The 10,438-nt window shown below is 40.1% G+C and overlaps 1 protein-coding gene across 2 annotated transcripts in view; it reads right to left on the bottom strand.

The window, feature by feature from the left end:
* The window catches only part of MPPED2 (metallophosphoesterase domain containing 2), a 104,473-nt gene that overhangs the window by 65,533 nt on the left and 28,502 nt on the right, over positions 1 to 10,438 (bottom strand). For both annotated transcript variants that reach the window (XM_017726373.1, XM_008644079.2), the window contains exon 3: positions 3,052 to 3,233. In XM_017726373.1, coding sequence (XP_017581862.1) covers positions 3,052 to 3,233 — 182 coding nt within the window. The remainder of the gene's footprint in view (positions 1 to 3,051; positions 3,234 to 10,438) is intronic.

Below are 10,438 nucleotides of genomic sequence, written 5' to 3'. Positions count from 1 at the left end.
AAGAGTGTGCAGAAAGCAAGTTCCATGACTTGGCTGTAGAGACAAGGAAGAAGGATGAGTGTAAATTAAATGGACAGACAAGATGCCAAACATTTTTCCCAGGTGAAAGACCCAAATTGTTGCAAAGCAATTCAAGGCTCAAAAAATATAAAACTGCAGAGCTGACAGCAGTGCTCTCATCCCTGTATAACTGTGGCATATGTAATGCCCTGTGAAGTACAAGCAAGGCAGGAGCTCAGAATAATAATCTTTTAACCTTCCCCTTAGTTTTACTGCCAGAAAAAAATTATGGACAGTTATTGTGTCTTAGTTACCCCATGATATAATTCTAATGGAGGCAAGACCCTGTTTTTTACCACAGAGTAGGTAAGATAAGCTGCAGAATGAAACCCAGCTTTGATCTGGCTTCTCTCCCTCATGGCATAAATGATACAGATGCCTTGTCTTCATTACAGCTTCACAACACAATTGCCAGTGGAGAAAACCACACCCAAGAAAGGCAGGAAAACATTTTTCTATACGGACAACCTTGTATTTGATGGCAGTTCTCAGTGTATAGCTTTGGAATAAGGTTCCTACCAACTATGGTGAAAAAAGATGCCTCCCACCACACTGAGGCAGCAAAAGGAATCCTGCTTGATCCTGCCTGCCACTGGTATGTATTTTTTTAACTACTGCACATCATCATCTCACATCTTTGAATGTATAAAATCTTCACAACACACACAGTAAATAATAAAAGAGTAAATGGTAAAATACAACACATTTTGCAGACAGGAGTCTGAAAAAAGTGGCAAAAGGACATGCCTGACTTCAGTGTTGTGATTCCTGGTGAGGATGCACTGAAGCAAGTATTCACCAACATTCCCACAGAGGAATCAATTTTCTGTCTTGCCCTGTGCCAGGAAGCTAATAACTGGTATTATCATATATATATATATATATATGAGAAAATGCAAGTGCATTTTGTGCATGTAAAAAAATTTTTCTCTGTATCTGAAATATGAAAGCCTGAGGCCAAAGCCAGTAGGCCCTTACACAGTCAAAGATTCCAGTTTCAGTGAAAATGACTGCAAAATCTGCTTTCTCAGATAAATACTATACTGTCTTCTACAAGAACTATGCATACATGCTAAGAAAGCCCCCTGGTAAACTACTGAGACTGGAACACAACCTACTCAAAGGGTTGTAATTCTTCTGTTGGGAATGTTAAGCCAAGGACCTATGTGTTAAAATAACATCATCGTGAAACACCTGTTAGATACAAGGAATGTCAAGTGGCTGCCAACAAGATCCCCCACAGAAAGGTGAAAGCATCCTGGCAGATTATTTGGTTTGGCTTTCTGCAGCACTGAGTGTTTTCAAATGCCAAGCACTGGACACAGGCTCTGGCTGAATCAAAACAGCATTTGTGAAATTACTCAAGGGCCAAAGAGGAATTCAGGTGGCCAGACACTGCTCTTAGCAATGCACTCAGGGTAGCCCGTGGAGGTCTGTGCTCTCCAAAAGGCAATTCCTCTTCTGGGGCTGCCTGGCATCTGCAACAACTGAACCCCGCTGAGCAGCAGTGCTGCCCAGCTTCTGTGAGGAACGAAGCTCAGTGCGACCCATCCCTCACTGCAGGGAAGCTGAGATTCCCAGAGCCTTCCCCTTGGCTACTCCTCACCTGCTTGTCCTCCTCCTGTACAACACCAACATTTGCACGGGATCCCACAGAACACTCAAAAGCTGAGGAAGATGATTCCTACTGTGTCTCTTCCCTCACCCCATAACATATCTACCTACTTCTCCTACTTCTTCTAACTTCCCATTCCTGCAATTACATGCCCAGAAAAAGGATAGTTTTGACCTTATCAAATCTAGTATCACTTTCTAGAAATAAGAACAATAAAACTAAGTTACAGTGATATGATTAGAAAGCCCCCCTCCCACATGCACAGCAATAAAAAGAATGAAAAACACTAATTAAAATAGGGTTGTGGAAATCAAAGGAGGTCAGGTAAAAAGAAGAGTATGAAGAAAATGCAAAGAAGGATGACAAGAGAGACAATGTAGAAGTTCTTCTATTTAAAATTCCTTTTGTAAATCCAAATGTTCCTTACATATCTCTTGAAGGGTCAGCCAAGGAACTCCAATGCAATAAAATGATTCTGTTAAAGGCACATAGAGATGCTGCCATCACACAGCACACAAGAGAGAGAGAAGTAAATCCTGATGACAAAGCTATGCTTTGAAATATTTTTTATATAATGCTGTAAATTCATTCTAATGCTTTTTGAAAATCAGCTGCTCAAGTCACCTTCAGCTCTGGGTATTTCTAGACCAAGAGGTGACATGACAGTGCCCAACCAGCCTACCAGTGGCATTTTAACAGGAGCATCCCGCACAAGTTCCCCTCCTTCATTTTGGTTTTCTGCTGTTGCTATTTAATTGCCCTCAATTCTAGCACTATGCTGTCAGGGCACTGCTGTCAAATACAGCAGAATATGAAAGGTATTCTACCAAAGAGATGCTGGCTGCCCGTGATCAAAGTTAAAATGCCAGTACTCCAACTCAAAGGGGCAAGCACGTGAATATCACCCCCAAAAAAATTCTCCTCTTCCAAACAGTATTATTGATTCTGCCACGCTGTATTGTGGGAAGGAGGACTTTCATCATTTCCAAGTATGTTGTAACTGCTAGCACTGCCTTAAGTTATAGTAAACCCAAAATACAGTGAGCAGCAGTTTTGGCTGTGGATATAAAACCCCTCATCCTCAACTAATGGGACACTGTATCCTTTGTATGAGGTGCCACCACCTCCTCTGCACTCCCATAGGGCTACACCGTTCTTGTTGTGCAATGACAGAAGGTAATGCAGAAATACAGCAAAGTCTCTAAATTTGTCTTAATTAACAGAATTATACTGAGGCTCGAAACAGCACATCACATGAGGACAAGTGAAGTAAGGGTGGGGGAGATTTTCAAGTGCCCTAATTCAATTAGGAGGCAGTGACTGACACTTGGACAGGAGAGGTTAATTGGGGTCACCAAAACGCAGTAATTCCTTACCTAACCAGTCATTAAACTTCTTAACCTCTGAGGGCAGTCCCAGCTCGGTGAAATCGCCCGTGTGAAGAAGGATGTCCCCATAAGGCATCTGGATGCCATCTGTTCTGGAGTGTGTGTCTGAGACGCAGACAAATCGCGTGTGGCCCGCTGGTTTTGGAGTGTCATATGGGATAGGGTCGACCCTAAAGCAGACACAAAGATCTCGTAACAGTTACAAGGTTAAAACCCTCACATCTATTATTTCAGATATCAACACACATCTCTCTCCAGAAAAGCGTGCACACACACACAGACACACACACATCCATTGACACACTCCATGCTCTGCCACAACACTGCCAAAAATCCAGGAGGGCCCACAGTGCTGCTTAAAAACTTACCTGGTAAGAAAGGAAGATTAAAATGTACACAAGATATGGCCATTTTCTGATACTAAAATTTAGTTAAACATTGGAAAAATGGATTTAGGAGACTTTAAGTTCAGATGTTTTACATTGTGCGCCATATACATGAACAGGTACAGGGGCCATGAAATAACAGGTCCCACAGGTGGGCCAGGAACTGGCTCTCACCTGAGCTGAGCAGCTTAGCAGCTGATTTTGTTCAAGGGCATAGGTACTCCCACAGATTCCAGCACAGAGTATTTGTTTGCACACAATACATTCAGGAGTGCTTTGATGAAGGCTAGAAACTGCAGAACTGAGCCTAGTGACAGCTTCCTAAACTCATACAAAGTCCTGAGCTCATCTTCCCAAAATCTGTCAAGTCAGGAACTGATGTGCTATCACACTAAGCAACCACATATAAAGCATTTTTTTTCTCTAGCCAACAATGTTAATATTTTAGTTCAATTGGTTATTTGCAAGCTATATTTCGTAATTTGATCTTATCAACTACATGTGATTCATCACGGAAGTTTGGTCATTTGTTTTTGGAGATTTTTTTTATTATTTAAGCAGAATAGAGAAAAATAATAGGTAAGATAAATGCTTTATGCATACTTAGTGGTTAGAAGCTTTAATTTGCAACAGAATATCTTAAATACAAAAGGCAACCTATTGCCTACTTTGGAATAGCAATTATTTCTCTGCAGAGTTACCATAATTTGATTTGCTCAACATTTGAATAGCACAGCATCTGGATTAGTGCCACAGAAAATCCCATCCCAATTCCACAAAACTTCAACTCATTCCATTGATGTGCCACTTTGATCATGGCTAGAGCTTAGCTTCAGCTAGAAATTTTGAGGTATTTAGGAGTTATGTCAGAATAATAGTCCACTTAATGTCTCAAATTATCAGACTAGTGAAACCAAGCTCTAACTACTTTAAAGCATCCAAAATAATGCTGTTCTAAGACTTATTTGGACAAACAGGCACAACAGGCATTCAAACATCAGTGCCTGAAAGTAAAAATAAAATTAAACAGGTCTTCTTAGTGTTGCTCTCCACACTAAAAAGAAAAACCAGTACACATCACTGTGAATTTGTTTGCCCTAAATCCCCACATTTCTAATGAGATGCATGATCAGTAACAGAAAATAAACACAAACCTTAAGAAAATACTAACTTTTGAAGTATTACGTAAGTTTACTGAACTGTAAACTAAATTAGCATTTCGTTTTTAATATACACTGAACTGTGTGAAAACTTCTACCAGTGCCTTGAACTTCAGCTCCCTACATAGGGGAGAAAGACCAGAAGCATGCCCCAGGGTGCAAATCAGTTCTCTGCTCTGGGGAGTTTTAGAGTGGTTCCAGAAATCAAACTCCGTATGGATATGTCCTGGTCTCTGGTGGAAAAATGTCCCTGTGAATGTACTTACTAATAAGATTTTACTGAGTTAGAATTTAACTTTGTTAGAATTTGATAATTATATTATATTAATTATTTATTATATTTGTTAGAATATTAACAGCTAAAATATTAGTGGAGGAAGCAGTAGGGGGAGATATTTATTAGACTGCATTTTCTGAGGTACCATAACTAGGTCCTTCCAATCAAGCCGTGTGTACCATAAAAGTACCATACCTCATTGACATGGGCCACTGCATTAATTTGCAAAAGGCTCTCCAACATGATGTTCACTTTGAAAACAGCTTCTATTGCCAGCTGGACTGGAGGGAAGAGACAGTTTGGTAGATAGTTGGTGTTGTACCTCCTATTCCACCCAAAGCACCACATACAATGACCTGAGCCATGCAACTAGTTGCCACTTCAGAAACCCATGACAAAAGTCTAACTCCAACAATCAGTGGATTTCTCTTCTCAGCAAGGGTCTGAAATTCATAAGGTTATTATTCCAGAGAAAAAATAATCTACCCATTGAAATTGCACTGGCAAGCTGGGCAGAACTGCAATCTGAGGCTGTAGTGCTTTCCTACATGGTGTCTTCCTTCCAAAATATGGAACTCTCCAAATCAACATTTCCCTACTTCGAAGCGTGTTTACTCCAGTCAACACAAAAATGAACACCAGCTTTCACCACCACCACGTAACTTGTTCAGATGCTCTCTGCTTGAGCTATGACCAGCACTGCCAGCCTTGGGGAGTCCAGTTTTGGTTGTAGACAGCAGCTATGCTTTTGCTGTTCTCTGCAGTTCGCAGCCAAACAAACCCTGTTCTGCTTGAGGCAACCCCTATTAGTGTATGACATCGAAATCTGGTTCAGGATTTTTCTATTCATGCAATGTCTTACTTAGAAAATTCTATAATCAAAATTCATTAAGTCCCTGACTCTTCTTTCTCTTCTTTACAAACACTATGATGTTGCCAAGTAACCTTTTTTCTACATCTTAGCTTCCTTCTCTTATTCAGTAGTGCTTGCTTACTAAGTATTTGAAAGTGAGATACTGAAGGTTATTGTGTTCAGTCCATCAATTTATCTTACTCAAAATAGTGCTTCAATAGAAACTTAATAAAAGTGGTGTTATTGCCAGCCCTAAAGGCTCAAGTTTTCTTTTCATCCACAGCTACAGCATGGCAAACAATAATAGGAGAGTTTCCTTTTCCACTGCATCCCCAGAGGATTGGGCTCTGAAGGTGAGGCACTGCCCTTTCTCAGCTTCTGGTGACACACTGCCCACCAGCAGGTTCTGGGCTGGGAACATCACCCATTCTTCCTGTGCTCTGATCACCTCACAAACCAGCAGCTGGGCATTACACCATGGCATTTCTAAAACCTCTGTCATAGTGACGCATCTGAGCCTTACTGCAGTTCAAGAGCAGATAAAATAATTATTTCAGCCCTGTCCACCACCATTCTGCTGAATCAAAGCATGTACCTAAGAAATTCAACTCATTCTTTACCTTTGCTCCAAACACAGTGCATCCAGCTAACCTTGACACTCTCCATCACCACCAACACTTTATTTTTTTCAGTCTTCTTGATCTGGCAGACTGAAATGCTTCACAAATTATTTGAATACTGCATTTGGAACAGCGTGCTCATGGAAAGATGCAGTATTTCAGAATAATTTAAATGTTCATATATTAGGATTAATACAGTAAGCAGGAAATAGAAAACAACATAAGATATGTTACATCTTAGAAAATCAGGCACTTGGCTGTTTTTTCAAAAGTTTATGTAAGACTCAGAACGAAATCCTGTAAGGCATTTGAGCAATGACTGCTTTGTGAGATCATGACAGTAATGTAAGATCTGTCACATTTAATGCATTTATGACAAGGGTTCAGGAATCAGAAGGGACAATGTAACCTTCATACACTTCTATAAGAACCTTGTTTATCAGATAAATACTTGGCTTTACTAAACTGCCCTTACCACCAGTGGTTCTCATTTAGAGTAAGAGTCCCTCAGGTACAAACCTCAAATTTACAGTTCCTCACACACTGCTGCAGCTGCATGAAACAACAGCATTACCCAGGCTCTGATTTGGCTCGCTCAGGTATCACTCAGCAGTCCCTTCCTCCAAACCCACAGTTACCACGGCACTTCCAAGACAGTGGGTAACTCAGGGGGTGAGAGCTGCCCCTTGCCCTGCCAGCTGTGCACACAGCAGCCCAGTGCTGCTCCCAGGGACTGCTCCGTCTTGGGGTTGTACTCTGTCCTCACCCATCAGACAGCAAATTTCACCATGGCTTTAAAAGCAGGAGATTACATAAGCAAGAATGAGCAGCACAGATGATACTGAGGGGGTTTGAACAGCAAGGTAGTGGGGTAGTTGAATTCAGGAACTCACAGAAAAGGAGCAGCTTGGGCCTTTCACATGCACAGAGGCAAAGGACTTGATTTAGGATGTCATGCTATGGAACAGACATGTTAACTGTGTATTTCAGCCCAAGCGTACAGCAGTTACTCATAACGATGTCTTATAAATCAGCAGCGTTAGAAAGCTCCTCTGAGACAGGCAGGGCACTGCAGCCCTCCTACAGACACAGCTGCAGGCACAGCCACACTGGGACCCTGCTTCAAAAAAATTCAGAAAATATAAAAGCACCATTTTTCTGAGAGGAGTAAGTTTTGGTTGTAAAGGATAATTCTGCATGGGTGAGTTCAAAGGCTGAAAACAAAGGTCTTGAGTTGGGTTAGATGGTCCCTGGGAACGCCGGTGGTTGGAGAGCCAAACCCCACAGCGTGTTCACTGCCCTGCTCTCTCGGGTTTTGAGATATGTAGACTCCAAATCCCCTCTTAGAGAGGGATTCCCAAGAAACCAATTCATCCATGAAGATGGAATAAAAATCTTAAACATTAAGCCAGGAAGAATTTCCAGTTCCTAACATCCTAAATCACTCAGATGAATGCAGCACCTATGCTGGACAAAACATTAACAGATGCTGAAAATCCCTCCTCCAGCCCCACTCCCCACAACTCAAATCAGCACTATTCCTGCTTACAACCCACCACTCTGCAAGCTGGTTCTGCTGGCATTGCTACAGGTGAACAAGTCAGCAGGCAGCACAGAAAACCACATAATTTTACTCTTCCCAGGCTCTCCAGATGCATGAATAGTCCCATGACATACGGGCCCATGTCCTCCCTAGACTGTGTCACATCATATGCTGGCTTTTCATCTCAATAATTACTCCACTGGGTATATCCATGACTGAATTTGTGGGTTTATTTTTTATGACATCTAAATTAGTATTCATTATACATCCATTTAAGCACAGACTTCAAGTCTGTGTGCCACATAAAATCCATGTGTGTTGTTGCACTTACTCTGCTTTGGGAGTCACTTGGAGACATCCTATCTAGTAACTACTCCATATTTAAAACATATCTATAGAACTAGATTTTAAAAAGCATCCTTCTCATACTTCCTGTGAATAGTCATCGTATTTATTTACAGTTTAGCTTCCTCTTGTAAAATTTCATACTCTTCTTGTTACTCCTATTTTCAAAATTTGCAAACCAAATACTTCTTCAAAGAGTCAATTAGCTTGGTATATTTATTTTAGGATTAAAATACAAATATTTTCTGCAAAAACACTTTTAAAAGCTTGTTTCTTAGGGCTGTTAGTTCCCTGTCCTCAGCTAAGGCAATGAAAGACAATTTTTTTGAAATGGGAAAACAAAAGCAATATATTTTCTATATCTTCAGGTTTTTCTTTCTTTGAATTCATACCTCTGTCTCTTTACACGCTCCCTCTGGCATGGAAAATTCAGGAGAAAAGAATGGGATTTCCTGTGAAAACTGCTTGCTACAGTGCTTAATGTATTTGTTTCTGTATCCAAGTCTCACAGCTTTGTTACGTTATGATATTTGTTACTGCTCTTAGAGCCAGTCCCAAGTCCTGGAATAGGGCAATCATGTGAAACCTGAGGCTTAATTAATTTTGTCAAAATTTATCAATATGTCTCTCAGCTGAAGAAAAAAAAGCATGAAATGCACCTGCATGCCCGGCAGCACCCAAGAAATGTAATGAAAGTAAAAGAAGTGTAATTGTTCTTATTTAATAAAACAAACAAACAAATCAAACCTCAGGACTATTAGGCCAACTTCGTAAGTCTTGACTGAGTTTTTAATGCCACAGACTAGAAGGACTATATCAGACTGTAAATGTGTCTACATTTTGAACCAAAAGTTTAGTATCTTAATTTACTAATCTTCAAAACATGAACATAAATGCAGTGTCATTTAAGTTCCCCTGTCAGAAAAACATTTACATGCCCATACACACAGAGCTGATTTTGTGATACAACACATGCTGAAGACACAAAGCCAAATACTAATTTCCTCTCAATAAACAAAATTAATGCCAAAATATAGTATTACTTTAGTTGGCCACTGTCAGCCATTGTTTAAATTGTTTAAATCATACATATTAATGCTTTTGTTAACTTGACTCTGTCTTCCAGTATAGTCAAACACCAAGCCAACATCTGGTTTCTTCTCTGACTAAAAACAAAGGGATGCAAATACCTTTCAACACTCTCACTGGCAGATTTTATTTGTACAAGCACACATACGTAAGAACAGACTACCCCAAATCGGCTAGAAAGTCCCACCTCTTCTGGAAACCTCCCTGTACATGTGTCACCCACCAAAGCCTTAGAGGGTTCTGGAAACTGTAAAACAGAGGTCTGATATTTATTACAGAAATGGCATTAATTGTGTCTTGGTGCAATGTGGAAAAAAAATAAATTACATTTACAACCTCACAGGAGGATTCAATGCACTGCTCAGCAGCTTACTGCTAACGCTTCCAACAATTATAGCTGCAGGGAAATGATGGATCTTTTTATTACAGGTTCTGGAGCTGTTTTACTTCCAGTGAGATTTATGAGATTAAACAGAAAGGACCTATATTACCCAGTGTCATCATTTGGGCAAATTTAAGAAAACTCTCCTTTATAAGGAATTTATAATAATACATCTTCTCAGCCTGATTTAAACCTCAACTAATTAAGAGTCCAAACTCTGCTAATCCCAGATTCTGGTCAGTAATAAAACCAGAAAGAGCTAAAATCCAGATTTTCCATGGTGTTCTTTGAGGGGCAAATAGTCAGCTGGTCTTTTCTGAAGTACCTAACCTCTGCCTTTGATATTAATGGGAATTCAGAAATGAAATTGCTTGAGCACTTTTGAAAATCCTATTAATCATCACTTTGCAGAAAAAAATTATTCTTAGTCAAAAAAAATACCTTCTAAAATTTAGCTATCAGTGGCTTTCCAAAGCTTAGAGAAGCAAAACAGAACTGAAAAAAAGTACCAATACCAGTATCAGCATCACTCTAATGCCCAGACAAAAGTTTCCTTTAAATAAAATAGTAAACTACCATTCTTATGCTGATATGGTTCCAATTAAAATTCATTAAGAAGTGCTTTTCCCCCATTCTTTGCTGCTGTTGTTGGGGGACTGCTATAAATTATGTCTTCCTCCCACCCTGACAGAACTTATTTACTGGCAAAACTGCACGTCC

Source organism: Corvus brachyrhynchos, unplaced genomic scaffold, assembly GCF_000691975.1.
Source record: "Corvus brachyrhynchos isolate BGI_N302 unplaced genomic scaffold, ASM69197v1 scaffold281, whole genome shotgun sequence".
NCBI lineage: Eukaryota > Metazoa > Chordata > Aves > Passeriformes > Corvidae > Corvus > Corvus brachyrhynchos.
This window is presented reverse-complemented; position numbering and strand designations above follow the sequence as displayed.